The sequence below is a fragment of the Trachurus trachurus genome (assembly GCF_905171665.1).
Source record: "Trachurus trachurus genome assembly, chromosome: 3".
In the NCBI taxonomy this organism is placed as follows: domain Eukaryota; kingdom Metazoa; phylum Chordata; class Actinopteri; order Carangiformes; family Carangidae; genus Trachurus; species Trachurus trachurus.
In genome coordinates, this window is record NC_139893.1 from 17,928,790 (window position 1) to 17,944,423 (window position 15,634).

A 15,634-nucleotide genomic window follows, 5' to 3' on the forward strand; every position below is an offset into this window, starting at 1 on the left:
TTAAAAGTAGCTCCTAAGGGCCGAATTTAGGAGCAACTCCTAAAAAAAGTGGGCGTGTCAGTCTTAAATTTAGGACTCCTAGTTTTTTAAAATAAGAGTAATTCACAAAGTATTTTATGCCTAAAAGTAGCTCCTAAGTCTGGGAGAGCTTAAAAGTCCTCGTGAGGACTCCTAACTCAGTAAGACCTATTCACAAAGAATCGGAAATGGCTGCAGCCAGGCAAATGTTTGGAGGACTGCGAATTGCTGCAGAGGGGGGTGCTGGAGCACCTGCCCCTTTGCCCTTTGATGCCCAACGTGCCTTTTTGTCGATGTTTTTTTTTTTTTTTTTTTTTTGTCATCTACAACATTTTGGCTATTAAACGGGAGTAGTGACGGTGACGGACTGTCCAATATAGACGTCACAACGGTCGGACCGAGGTAACTGCGACCGCTGCGATGCAGTCATGCTGATGTGAGCCAAAAATATTTTTTTTAACTTGGTGGGTGAGCTAGACACATATTTCTATTAGTAGTAATAGCTCACGTGATAGGGCAGCTCCTTCAGTAAACTAAACTTGTTGTCAGTCTGGGTTCGAATCCTGCTATAGGCCACAGATGTGGGTAAGCCTAATGCATTTTCTTTTCTCATCATTATTATGATCACCATATAATATTAGGGCTGTCAACGAATGTGAAAATTAATATTCAAATGTGGGAAGAAAAAAAAACCAGCGGCTGCTTTGCGAGTGGACGCACTGACCATCATTGCATTTGCACAGCGTCACACTGCAGAAAGTGAAAGTGACACGCGACAAAAACTGTAGCAGAAAGATGCAGATGGCAGAGAGAAAGACAGAAAGTTCAGAGCCCAACTCGGCAGCAGAGACAGTGGTTTGGACTCGAAGCAGTCTAAAAAGCCCCGTCGGACCTGACGGCAAAGAATAAAATAAAAAAGTGGAGCGGAGCTGCCGGCGGCGGCGAGGGGAGGGGAGGGGAGGGGGGGCGCCGCCGGCACTCAACAACCAATCACCGTGTTGAGCGCCTCGAATTCGTGCACGAGAATTGACGTAATCCATAGCAACGGGGCGTCACCAGGGCGTCACTCTTACTCTGCTCTTAGTGATTTATCCTTAGTAAGAGTAGGTCTCAGCGGCTTTGTGAATAGCTTTTAAGAAAAAACTCCTACGTAAAAACTTTTAGTGCGAGTTAGGAGCACTCCTAGCGGTAAGATAAAAGGCTTTGTGAATACGGCCCCAGATCTTTCTTCATGTCAGTTATCAGTTTCCTTCATGTCAAGTTTGGAGATGAAACAATGAGAAACTTCTGATATTATGCATGTTAAGATTTGACAATTGCATTTATCAGGACAGGTAATAACAGCCTTTTTTTTCTTTCACAGAGATGAGCCTTTTCTGGAGGAAGACCACTGGATTTAAAAGTATTAGTGAGTCTCTACATGGACTGTGCTTTTAGAGATTGTGAGCTGGGCTCTCACTGTCAAGCACAGATTGATTGTGCTTTGCTTACCACCGCTGTATAAAAAAACAGTCCACCGGATTGCCATCCATGGTTTCTGCCCTAATCAAGACTATATCAACCTACATTGAAAAGATTTGCAAAGGAATGTTTACAAAGAAATTGGCAAACCCAATAAAGAAGAAAGAGAGAAGCGAAAATAAAGAGCCGAAATTGACCTCTGATTTGCAAGCGCACAATCTAACTCTCTCTACTACACTGAAGACTACAGTGAAAAAGATTTCCAAATGCTCTTCGGCACGTAACATATCACTTGAAGAAGACGACGGAAAGAACGACTGCTCATCCCTGTCACCCACTTTTAGTTATCGTGTCGCTATAGCAAATGGACTCCCAAAAAACTCTCTTTTTTTGAATAATAATGAAAGCATCTTTCCCGAGGTTCTTTCAATTGATAGCAGTTACTCTGACTCCTTGAGTGAGACAAAACCTATCCGGAGACTGGATGAGCATAAATCACACACTATGCCTGTAAGACGAAACAGGAAGAGCCTCATTAGTTTGGCTCCCTCTGATGGCAGTTCTGAGGGTGAACGAGTGGAACGCTCCAGTCTACACACACTTAGACTGGGTGCCCTCCGCAAATTAAGAAAATGGAAAAAGAGTCAGGAATGCGTGTCCTCAGACTCGGAGGTGAGCAATTGGAGGAAAACCCTGGGCATCCGGAGTAAGTCCTTGGACCGTGCAGGACGGCAGCAAAAGAGTTCAACCCTGGAGCCTGGCTCCTCCTCCACAGGTTGCATCAGTCAGACGCAGGATGTAATGGAGATGATCTTTAAGGAGCTGCAAGGGATCAGCCAGATAGAGACAGAACTTTCTGAGCTACGTGGTCATGTCAATGCCCTAAAAAGCTCCATAGATGAGATCTCCAGTAGTGTGGAAGTAGTTCAAAGTGAGATTGAACAACTTCGCTCAGGATTTGTCCAGTCTCGAAGGGAAACACGCGATATCCATGACTACATAAAACAAATTAGCCACCAGGCCAACAATTCAACCTTACGGTTCCTTAATGTTCCTGAAGAAAAGTCAGAGAAAACAGAGAGCATAATATATAAAATACTAAAAGACAAAATGGGTTTCATTGACGCCCCTAAATCATTAAAAATTGAGCTTGCCCATAGGTTAGGGCAACAAAGAGAATGTTCTAATGCAAAACCTCGCCCAATTATTGTCATTTTTGCGACAACCCAAGATAGGGATATCGTCTTGAAAAAATGCTATAAACTTAAAGGAACGGGCATTACAGTCTCCACTGACAGCTTGACTCATGATGGAAAGGAGAGAAAAGACAAAACAATGTCTTCATCACAAACCTACGAAAGCATGGATCTTAAGGTCTCAGGAAAGGATAAAGTAGTGGAGAGTGATGACTGGGACTCAATGGACAGTGATAAAGAACTGGATGAATTAAGCAGAAATAAATATGCAATGGTGATTTCAAAGCCTGTTCACAAGAGTAAATCAGAGAAAAGGCGATCCCATGACCATAGCAGGTCTAGAGAAGAAGTAGGCTACTCAGGTGCAGTTCATTATGCTGACGATTCTTACTATGACCCAGACAAGCATACCAAGGCTTACTATTCTGATTTGACCCCAGGTTGGCTTTCCCAGAGTGACTACTCTACCCCTAAACTCAGCCGCTCTGAGTCTGACTGTTCAAAACTTTGCCAGTCATATTCAGAAGACTTTTCAGAGAGCCAATACTTTACTCGGGCTAATGGCTGCTCCCTGCTGTCCTCCTCAGATCAGGAGCTCTGGCAGAGAAAACAAGAAGACATGGCCTCCTCTTGGTATGCTAGCCCTAGTCACCCACTTGGCCATGAAAATCAAACCTATGAACACAATGAGGTTGAGACAACAGAGACTATTGACAGTGGAGTGAGCAATGGACTTGTCTGCATGTCAGGTGACAGAAGCCACTACAGTGGCTCCCAGCTCTCTCTGCAAGGTGATCTCTCACCATGGAAAGACTGGCATCATCTGGAGCAAGGTGCTGACTCTGGCTTGGAAGCCTCCATAGAGGTCAGCAGTCCCTTTGACCCATCAACCATCCCTGGTTTTCCAGAGAACATCACTAAATGTCAGGAGGTTGATTTACAATTTGAGGGAGACGAGGAATTCATGATGCTTGACAGAGAAACCTCTCTGCCACCTATAACCACCCACATCATTCCTCCCGCCACAGAGCGAGAGTCTACGATCAAGACATCCACTCGGCAGTCTAAAGAGGGAAGTAAAGTGACCACAAAAGAAACATCTAAAGTATTGTCTAAAGATTCCCCTAAAACTGCTGCTAAAGTGACACATAAACAAACTAAGTTAGCTTCTAAAGAAGAAACTACCAAAATATTGCCAAAGGAAAGTCCCAAGGTAACTGCTAAAGCTTCACCCAAAGTGATGCCTAAAGCAGCTCAGAAAGAGTCACCTAAAGAGTCACCTAAAGAATCACTTAGAGAGATTCAGAAATCAGCAGTTAAAGAATCCAGTCAAACCCTCCCCAAAGACAGTCCAAAACTAACACCTAAAGAAACCATAAAACCCACTGTTAAAGAGGTATCTAAAGTTACACCTAAGGTGACTTCAAGTGACAGTGCAAAGGTCAGTCCTAAAGTGGCCCCAAAAGACAGCCCCATAATGACTCCAAAACAAAGTCCTAAAGAGTCACCTAAAGAGAGTCCTAAAATAACTCCAATCGAGAGCCCTGTGCTAACACCTAAAGAATCACCCAAGGACTCCCCAAAAGTCATTTCTAAAGAGCCCCCACAAGTTACATCTGAAGAAGGTCTGAAAGTAGCTGCTAAAGAGGCTCCCAAAGAAGCTGCAAAACTGCCCCCAAAAGATATGCCAAAAGTAGCATCTAAGGAGGCTAGTAAAGTACCCATGAAAGAAGTTACTAAAATTTCACCTAAAGAAGCTCCAAAGGTAGCCCCCAAAGAGAGTCCTAAGGTGTTGCCAAAAGACACCCCAAAAGCAGCCCCTACAGAGACCCCTAAAGAGGCACCTAAAGTAGCCTCAAAAGATGCCCCCAAGGAAACGCCTAAAGCAGTTCCTAAAGACAAATTCCCCGAATTGGATGTCAATCACAGCTTTCACCAGCCCCAGGGTAAATCTGCAACTATGTACCGTAGTCAGAGTGAGATTCGTACAGAAAAGGTTGAAGAGGTTCCCAAGTCTTGGAGCAGCAGGCTGAGCATTGATCTTAGTGAAAAGTCCTTTGGTTTTGGTTTTGGCTCCACACTACAGAGGGCTAAGTCAGCTCTGGAAGTTGTTTGGAAAACTGGAGCTCAGCCTACTCCTACTCCTCCTACTCCTACTCCTGCTGAGGAGCCCACCAATTCCTCTTCATCGTTTATGGGGCGATTCCGCACCCTGTCCACCTCCACAGCAAATAACTCAAGTACTACAATAGACTCAGATGCCCACAATGAGACCTTCTACAAGGCAGAGGAAGAGACAAAGGCTACAGAGGCAGAAGTAGGTGATCAACCAGTGGACAATGAAACTCACTATGTTGAGGTGATGGAGCAGGTACTAGCTAACTTGGAGAACAGAACTAGTGCTGCTGAAACAGAGGAGACGGATGAGCCTGCACAGGAGTGTGAGACTTCTCAGGACTATGATGTATCTAATGACATTGAGGCATCTCAAGATAATGCCTCTCAGGACTTTGAGGCCTCTCAAGATTATGAGGCTGCAGAGGAGTATGAGCCCAATAAAGATGTATGTGTTCTGGAGTATGATTGCACTTTGGATGAGCCGTATGATGAAGAATACAGTGAGGATTATGAAAACCAGCTCACTGAGGACACTGCTGAGTATGATGCAATGGTGGAGTATGTAGACGTAGAGGAACCAGATGAGACTGAGGACAATGATGTGACAGAGGAGATGGAAGAGGGTGATGAGGAGTTAGAGGAGGTCGATGAGATTATCGAAGAGGCGGCAGAGCTGTCTGAAAAAGTGGAGCAACAGCAGGAAGACGAAAACAAAAATGTTCCTGAGGAAAAGCCCATAGAGGCCCCACCTAAGAAACGTGTTCGACCCACATTCAAAGAAGCAGCACTCAGGGCCTACAGGAAACAGATGGCTGAACTGGAGCAGCAAATCCTGGCTGGGGGTAAGACTCTTCACTCATTTTTTGTTTGCCACTTTGTGCTGTTTTATTATGCTTTACATTGTCAGTGCATGGCAGGTCATACCTTTGATTTTCTATAGCTGCCATAAACAACCAATGACTTGTCAAAGCAAATGACCAGAGTCTTAAAGCAGCTGTTTTAAAAACTCTTAATACATTCAAGTCTGCTCTCAGAAATTGAATCATAAAGGACAAAGAAGTAAAACTGGAGACTAGGGAAAGTGCCATGTGTATTTACTGTACATCATGTGTAGCATCAATGCTCCATACACTGCACCATGATGGGAGCCTCCATGACCACAAAAGCTACAAACTGCTAATGGTTGCAGCGCACTACAGCATGTGATAAGCAGTATTGGCAACAATTTAGAGGAAATAATGAGAACACCTCATTTAAATGATTTATTATTGTTATCTAAAACATGCACAAAAATTGGTCTGGTCTGTTAACAACATCTACATCATCTTGGTGTTCCTGGTATCAAAGTCCATTTTGTAGTGTATAAATTTAACTTATGTGGTGGAGACAAACTTGGGGGTTTAGTGTTGTTTGATTTATGAGAACCTTTCACTTTGATCCACTTAAGCAATTACTCTTTGCATAAGTAATTAGTTTTGAGTTGAAAAGTGAGGAGGGATATTTTCTGTAGGTGGATAGCAGTGTTTTGTGACATTAGACCTGTTTTTGTATTGTCATTGCACAGCTTTAGAGTATTTTGTAGAGGACTGTAGCTCAAGGGATAAGACTGTCAAATAGGTTTTCTGGAAGTTTGTAATTTATCATAAAGATTTAATACACCTTAAAAGCTACAGTGGGGCTGGACTCCAGCACTACCATAAGTTCTTGAAAATTAATAGAAACATTACTACAGTCAATTATTGGGTGACATTGTGTTGGCAGACAGATAGAGGAAGTGTGAACATAATGTCTGCAAAAAAACCATCATCAACCAGAATGTTTTGCATGTCACAGAATTTTGTACCATGTTATTAGTTAAACATATTGTGTTCCCTGAATTTAGCAGAGAGGTGATTCTGTCATTTGTCTTTTTGTATCATACATTCCCTTCAAAGCAGTAATTTCCTCCTCAAGGCCTTCTTAAAAAGTATGTGATTTCAATCATGGGTGTACAAATGGTTGGGATTGCTTCACTGAAGGAAGAGTTGTCTTTCTACTGGTAGAAAAGGGAGACAAGGGAATTTCCACTCTTACTTAAAATGAAAAAGCTCTTGACCTACATATGTAACTGCAACTGTGGTACTCATGGAGAGGTAGGCATTGTAGTTCAGGGAATACAGGCTACACCTGAAGACTGTGAAGTTGTGACAGATGCGTGCACAAACATCGTACCATTACCTAACATCGAGCAAAGTATAAATCCAATGTTGTTATTTACTGAAACTCTTAAGCTAGGAGATCTGTAAGCACACAGCCTTTAAGACCAACGAATTGCAGCTTATATGAGACATTACAACGTAAGATGAGAGTACGCTATACCTTATCATCTAAATTATTACCGTAGTCCTACATATATAATACATAATCATTTGAATTATTCCATTGAATTTAATTTAAATGTAGCACTACAGTTTTAGCAGACACATTAATACCTGAGCATCCCCTGGGGGCAAAATATATGAGAACACAGGAAGAAGGGATGCATCAATAATTCTTGCTGAAATGAAGGCCATACTGATTGTAGATTTAAAGTCTTACTAGAAAATTGATTTAAGTGAGTGAAAGAAGATGGTACAATGTGTGTGCCAATTTGTGTTTTTTAATGTGACAATTAACCAGCCTAGTTACATTTTTTTAAAGTATATTTTTGGGGCTTTTTGGCCTTTAATGTACAGGACAGTTGAGAGAGAGACAGGAAATGGGAGGCAGAGAGGGGGGGGTTGACACGCAGGATAGGGCCGCTTGGCGCGGGATTTGGACAGTGAGGACTATAGCCTCAACACATGGGGCGGGTGCTCTACCAACTGAGCTAAACACCACCCCCCTAGTTACATGTTTTACAGGACTACTTTAGTACACAGTACCTGTTTGGTAGGTCACACAGTAGGTTTCTGTATTTTGCCACGATGTCTGCCTCAAAGGTTGAAAACAACACCGGCTCTTCTCAAGTATCTTTGTCATTTCTGTACTTAAGTTTTATTAATAAACTACATTAGTGCGTTGTCTATTTTTTCTGTGTACATCTAAGTTGTTTTCCTAACCTGCTGGACATTTTCGTGCACATTATTTAGTATAAAGCTTGATTCTACAATCACTTTTTTACACTTCCTTGAGGTTTTACCATAATGTTTCCATTCCAGTCCAAGTAGCATTGGACATTGTCACAATGGAATATGGTAAATTCTGTGTGACTTCATTCAAAATGACCATTATTGTCACCCGTCAAAGCTTTGGGTCAAACAGTTGAATTGCTCGTCTAGAGTTAATGGAAACACATCAAAGGTGTGTTTTTGTGAGACTAGGGGCAGTTGTTTCAAATTCATTATTTTACTGATGAAAATGTAGCTATAAAAGGAAGGACACAACTATAGTCCCTACTCCCACTCATTAGCTTCATGGCTTCATCTCTTGTAGCTGATGTGTGCTCACCATGCTCGTGCTCTGAAGCGTGCTGGCTGGTCGAGGTGGGAGCTGTGAAGGGAGTCTCAACAGTGCTGCCACTCCTGCCAGGCCTGTCTTCAACTGGCTACAGCAGCGTCTGTATTCAGATGCTAATTCACACTCCCAAGGGCATTCTGTAACCAGGTCAGCCTTGCTTGGAATATTTATAGAGGTCTACTGCTAGTGAAGTTTGCTGCTTGCTCCTGGGGGAGCAAAGGAGGTAGACCCTCTTTGTGCTTAGTGCGCCATTTCTAGAGAAAGTGTTGATATGTAAAATTCAGATGCAGGGAATGAAGAGTTGTTTTAGGAGACCCCATCCGATTCAAAGCAGTAACAGATTTTATTTTGCTGTTGACTGTTGTAAACAGGGAAATCCCTTTCCTCACAATTATATAACATGTAGTGTGTGCTATTTACATTGTGCCTAGTGTCAGCAAGATTTAGCCCATCATCAGTTTACCTCTATCCTATTCTCTGTGCTCGTTAACCAGCGATCACTTCCAAACCACCTCCAAGCTGCATTGCTAAAATTGTGAGGAATCCTGATTACCACAAAAGTCATCTGACAAAATTACCATACACATTATGTGATTTCAGCTTTATTTGCTTGTAAAAAAAATAATTCAGAGAGAAAATAAGAAGCTCATTCACGTCAACTACAGTCAAGTTTTTTTTTCTCCATAATAGATAATTTAGAGGACGGAAAGACAATTACAGTACTAGCCTATTTATCAGTTTCAAGAAGACAGAAAGACTTCTAAATTTAACTTTTGTCATTGTACTCATTGTACTTCCTTAACTTTTCCTGGATCTGAAACAATTAAAAGTTCAGCATTTAATAATGTTATTAGTTACACATTTTCTGCCATGGCATGTCAAAATGTCTGCAATGAAAATGTAATTTCTTACATAGTTAGTTTTTTAATGAATTTTCAATCAACTTTCCTTCATCCGTAGGGGCGATTGAGTTATACAAACCCAGTACAAATTTACCTGTGACAGTATGTGTAATGTTAATATAATTAGGGAGTCCCATGTGTTTTACTACTCTCTACAGGTTCATTCTTTAAGCCCCTAATGAAATTGAAATACTATGATAATAGAGATTTATTACCGTTTCAATTAAACACTTTCCAGATCTTCTCCAGTGTACAGTTCTTCTCTATTTGTAAGTTTAGTACTTTAATTGAAACTCAACACTGCACCTCAGTGTGCTATGTGTGTGTATGTATGTTTGGGGGTTTCTGTGTAAATATGTGCTCGACTGTGTCCACATAAGAACACATGTTTCAGTGTGTGCTGGACCAAGGGTCAGACCTTTTTGTACTATCGGCCACATGCTGGCTTTTCTGCTCCATTGAGCTCTGATCTATGTACAGGGCAACGGTGTGTGTCCGCATTGAAATTCAGGATTTACTGCTGCTGTTGCCACCTCAACACTTTTACCACACACACACACACACACACACACACACACACACACACACACACACACACACACACACACACACACACACACACACACACACACACACACACACACACACACACACACACACACACACACACACAGGGAGGTGGTTTTCAAACAATCAATGACATTTCTGTTCCAGAGATTTAAGGTACCTGTGAGATGAGGTTTATATCAGAGCTCTGCAGACTATCTTTGTGGTCTGGCTTTATTTAAGGACTTGCTGGTGGAGGAGATGACTCTATCTTGTAGAGTCATGCCGGAAAGTAGCTTAGCTGGTCGCTGTCCATGGTCCCCACTTGGAGCTTAGCTCCTCTGCTGTGTCTCTGTGCGCTGCTTTTTAAAGTTAAAGTTAAATTTGAACCAAAAAATGAATTGAGAAAAGTCTCTACCAGTCAGTAAGCAGTCTCTGCACTTTTAATGTTTTAAAGTATCAGTGCCTCCATGAGGACCACTCATCGTGAAAAGGTGGACACTTGTGGTGAACACTATAAAGCACTCAGGTTAATATCTTCCACCAAATTATTTTCAAGCAGTGCACACGTTCAAGATCTTTTTCTCTTTTAATTGTTATCTATTAATATTTCAATTATGCTTTGACGATTTCTTTCGACTAAACAGACAAAACAAAATCGAATAGACACTGAGGAAATTAAGAAAAGAAACAAATTTACACTGACTTGTGCTGGATTAGTATTAAAATAACTACATGCCAACAACAAACAGTGTGTTTTAATCAGATCAGCAATTTGATCTTTCTCTTCTGAACAGCTGTTTTGTGTTTGTGGCACATTAGATCATGACTATGCTGCTATTTATCACCCATGGATCAATAGCACAGTAATAACACCTCTACAGTCTTGTTTGTTTAAAGGGCTCGCCATCTCGCAGTTCATTTCTAAAGTGGCAATATGATACCAACTGCCTATCCTTACCTATAGTATAGTAATGTCCCACAGGTAACATCAACAACAAAGACATCATTTTTATTCCTTCACTTCATGATGTCCAGAGCTGGTGGTGTATTGTTTTTGGGTTGTCTGTCAGCCTTAATTGACCTTCTTCAAGTTTGGCACAAATAGGATTACCTGTTTAGGTTTTGGTAGCCACGGTCAAAGTCAGTGACCTCACAAACCACAGTTTTAGCCTTGTAAGCGTAATATCTCTCTCTCTCTGAGGGAATTCCTTCAAATTTGATAAAAATGTTCACCTGGACTCAAGGACAAACTGATTAGATGTTCATTACTAAAGGTCAAAGGTCATGGTCACCATGACCTCACAAACTTTTGGCTGTGTCAACGCAATATGTCAAAAACTCCTCAAGGGAACCCCTTTTGAATTTTGCATAAATATCCACCTGGACTCAAGGATGGATCTGATTTCACAAAACACATTTTTTTCCTTGTGCCAGATTACTCATTGTTCAAGGAATGTTCTTTTCTTATTTTAACCTTTAGTTAAAAACCACACCATGTGTGTAAGTTTCTTTCTCTACTGGTTCTGCTGTATGTGGTATTCCTCTGTTTGTAGCAAGTCTCGCTCAGGCATGTTGAAACTGTGGGAAAGTAGAATTGTGTCGTCAGGCGATAATGGCAGATTTGAGTCCTAAGTGTCCTAACTAAGTGTATGTATTTTCAAGTGAACTGCTGCTGTCTAACTCTCCACCTTCCTGTCATTTTCTTCTCCCAGACACCAGTGCTTTGGATTCTCAGGTTTTAAGTCATTGTTTATCAGTTATAAAATATAACCATATAATGTGATTTCCTTGCATGTGCATGTGTTTGTGTATGTGTCTTTGAGGTATGTGGTGTGATGGTGTGTTTTTGCGACAGCCACCTGTGTGTATCTCTGCGTTCGTAGTGTTTCTTTGTAGATACAATTTGAAGTAATATGTGTCAGTATAAAAGGATGAGTACAGCATGTGCCTTTGAGCCATCTTGATGTCACTTGTGCTGGTTATCCTTTTATTCCTTTCTTTTCAGAAAATGATTTGTGTTCCAAACTGGACATTTTGGTCAGTGAGGAGGGGGCATTACACAATAGGCAAATCTGGCCTGAAGCACCAAGAGCGGCAAAACTCTCAGTCTTGAGCCCACAAATTACATTGATGTGGAATAATTTGGTTTTTTGCCTGTGGTGCTTCCCTCCCTTCTCCCTGTGCTGTACTCCTCTCCTATAATTTATCTTGTCCTGAATTGACCTCCAAATATACTGTATTTTCCCTTTTACATTTTGTTTGATTGTGTGCTTGTTTTGTTTTACTGTTACTGCACTGTGCTTTGTGTGTCGGTGTACACGTTTACCTCATATTTCTTATCTTACATTTTGTGTTTCATCTCTATGCAGACTCGCAGTCTTTTGGACCCCAAAGTGCTCGGCTTGCAGTCTGGAGGGTGAGTGGTAGCTCACGTCCTGATATGATCACTTCACAATTACACAAATCTGAGCTGCTGTGTTGCCCCAAGCTGCTGTGTTGCCCCAATGTTGAGGCACATATATGGAGCAGTTAATGTTGATGAAACATGCTGATTCTGTGTCATGCAGCCCCATTTATGTTAGTAATGTATCATGTGCATCATTTTTGAGTCATTTGACGGAGAGAAGATGAATAGAGATGTGTCATGCCTTCACAACATCTGTGCAGGAAGTTATACTAATTTGACTTCTCATATCTAATTGTTTTCATGTGAAGAAATGTTCATGAATGGTTTGTTCTGAACGTGTATGTGAAAGATAAGTGATTAGAGCTTAGCGATGTAGCCAACTGTTGTCATAATGTCAAGAGCGAGCATAATAATGATATTTACCGCATTTCATGGCATGACTGTGCAGCCATCTGCAGCACGCATTGTGCATGAAGGCAGCAAGAGGCGAGGACCCTGGGGTGAGGCAAGGGCCTGTGCAGCTCATCACGTTGTGTATCTTTAGGGTCGCACCACTGATGTTGCTGAGAGTACTGGCGGAAAAGCTTGAGGAGCTTTAGTGTGAAAGCATTGGGCCTCCATGTCAATGTTGAGGTCATTAGAGAGGCTGTGAGTGACAGTTGAGGTGATGCTACTGAGAGCCTCACGGGAAAGGAACTAAGACGGGTGGGAAAGCAGCCAGGGATCTGTGGATTGTGCACAAGGGAAGGTGGAAGATGGAGAGAGATTAAGAGGGGCGGAAACTGCACTGTGTCAAATTTTGATGTGTGGAATCAGTTGTTTGTATAGTTGCTTCACTACTTTGTGTATAACATCTTCGGTATTCATAGTTTGCAAAATTACTCCAATGATAGGTATACAGTAATATGAGTCATGAAACACTTTACAAATTGAGATAACATAGAAGAGACAGAGTCTCTGGGAGCAACAGAGAGTCAGAGGGATTACATGGAGCTCCAGTGTGGGTGGTCTGCACCATGCAAAGTGAAGAGGAAGGGGTGAGACAGGTTAGATAGGAGGCATGATCCATGGTGTTTGCCAGCTGTGTAAATCAAGACCCCCCCCCCCCTTCACTGTAGTAATGTCTCCCCCAGCATGGCATTATTATGATATTAATACACCTTAAATCTGTCTGCTTCTCCAGGGCTGGCAGTATTCTTTATGGTATTGACAGCATGCCAGATTTACGCCGCAAGAGGACAGTGCCTCTTGTCCGAGACCTGGTGAGTCATCTGCCCCAACAAGGTTATTTGTGATTTATGTCCAATCTATCTGAGTGACCCCACATTATAACACACTGGTGGAATCCTTTCTTGTGTAAGTATGGACCCTTGCTGAGGACAACAATAACTTTGCTGACAACCTGATAATATGTGACAGTGTTGCAGAGTGACAGTGATTTTTTTATTGTCTTTTAATATCCTTAGGACTTTATATTCTCAGAGCTGAAGTCTCTGTAACATGATTATTAAAGCCTAGTTTACAATTTGTTTGGGGCTTTAATCAAAAGTTTGTTTAAGCGCCAAATGGTGATGATTATAAACCAGTGGTTCCCAACCTTTTTTGGCTCATGACCCCATTTTGACACCACAAATTTCTGGCAACCCTCCGATCACATGACTAACTATTCAAGAAAGTGCAGTTGCTCAAGATTGTGTGTGGTCCCGACCCCAAGGTTGAAAAACACTGTTATAAACACTTACCGCTTGTATGTCAACCTGCTATGCAAAGTTAAATAGGTTTTTAAAAAGTCACATAAACTTTAATATAGATTTAAAAAAAAAACAAGCTAGGGAAGTGTTGATTGGTAATAAAAACAGCATCCTAAAACTCTGGGCATTTAGAATAGAGTAGGAAATGTTAAATGTAAACTTAGCCATAACTCTATGGCATGATTAATTAGCCAAGAGAGGGTGTTTAAGACATTGCATCACAGTGATGCTCTGCCATTTGTTTTTATTGCAACATAATGTGCTATAACATATCCCACAGAGAGGCCTGTTGCAATGCAGACCACGTTAGCACTGTGCCACATGGTTAGGCTTTGAAAGAAAACACACTGTTCTGACGCCAAGAGATTTCATGTCTGTTTACAACTGTTGGTTCATTATGTTCTGCATTGGTATCTGTCTGTCCTGTGTATGTTTGTTTCTCATCTTCATGTATTAGACAAAACAATGGAATTATTATCAGACTTTATTGAATTAAGTCTCTAAAAAAACATGTTTAAAACATTTCACCCTTTTAGATTATCATGTGATAAAATAGATGGAAATGATAATGCAGCTTGATGTCATACACATAGATGCTGATGAATGTTTATATCACAGTGAACAACATGAGTTGATGCTGTATTTGTCCATATCTCTCATGAAATTAATAACCAACAATGTCTTGGTAAGTATGGGTTGTCGTTTTTTATTTTTTATTTTTATTTTTTGGATTTTGCGTGTATATTTGCCATTCCGACATAGACCCATAACAGCTATGGGTGATATTTTTCAGTGAGTTGTCAGATTTCACCCTTGCCGATGCTTGGCCATTTTTCTTCCATTTTTCCTCTTTTTTTTTTCTTTTTTCTTTTTGTTGCTCAGCAGGTCTCAAAAAGATTTGTATTCAACTTGAAATGTTGACAACTCAACCCAAAAATATATCTAAGAGACTTCATTGACTTCTGATTTAACTGTGTGAGGCTTTTAAATCATGTAAAAGTGACACTGAGCAAGCCTTTTACACTTGGGATGAAGTCACTAGTCAGCAATCTAATTGGTCCCCTTTCATGCCTCTCCTTTGTCAATGTCCCACATTTGCTGTGTGATTGCTTCAGGGCAGCAACAGCGTTTGATTGGAATGGACAGCAGGGTTCCCCCACATTATGGCGGGATGCAAAACCGTAAACAAAAAAACAACTAAATTAAAAGGTGAAAATCGATTCACAAAGCACTGAACGCTATATTGTAGCTGAATAGATAATATCTGGACAGAGGGTCATATTTTATTGCCCGCAGCAACCTCAGCAGTGCTGGTGCATGTTGATAAACTTACATCAACACTCACAGTTCATGTAGAGGTCACGTTCCCTCCTACATTCTCCATGGCTTCCATGGATCTTTACCATAGCTGGGCTGTACAGACAAGAGGGTCGTGGTAAAGACTGATCCAATATTGTCAGCTGTCCATGTCTGCATTCCTCTGTTACGTAACTTCCTCCAGTATGGGATACATGTTTATCAATTTCTGGTCATCCAGACTCAATGGATATTAATATAAGAGCTAATTTTCACGTGTGTTTTGGTGTGCGTCTGTGCGCGTGTGTTACCTGTTTGTGTTTGTGAGAAGCCGTGTGTGGGTGTCTACTGTTTTATGTCACAAGTATGCTTGTGAATGTCTGACGAAGATGTGCGTGTGTGTTTCTATGTTTCTACGTGTGTATGAATGCGAGTCGGTGTTGTGTAGTACAGTTGGCT

At 41.3% G+C, this 15,634-nt stretch overlaps 1 protein-coding gene across 1 annotated transcript in view; it reads left to right on the forward strand.

Moving 5' to 3' along the window:
- Positions 1-1,548: 1,548 nt before the first annotated feature.
- unc13c (unc-13 homolog C (C. elegans)) overlaps positions 1,549-15,634 on the forward strand; it is a gene marked incomplete at both ends in the record, with an annotated part of 91,809 nt that continues 77,723 nt past the window's right edge. The window contains 4 exons of the mRNA XM_083994036.1: positions 1,549-5,635; positions 11,434-11,456; positions 12,091-12,137; positions 13,312-13,390. Of these exons, the coding sequence (XP_083850162.1) occupies positions 1,549-5,635; positions 11,434-11,456; positions 12,091-12,137; positions 13,312-13,390 (4,236 nt within the window). The remainder of the gene's footprint in view (positions 5,636-11,433; positions 11,457-12,090; positions 12,138-13,311; positions 13,391-15,634) is intronic.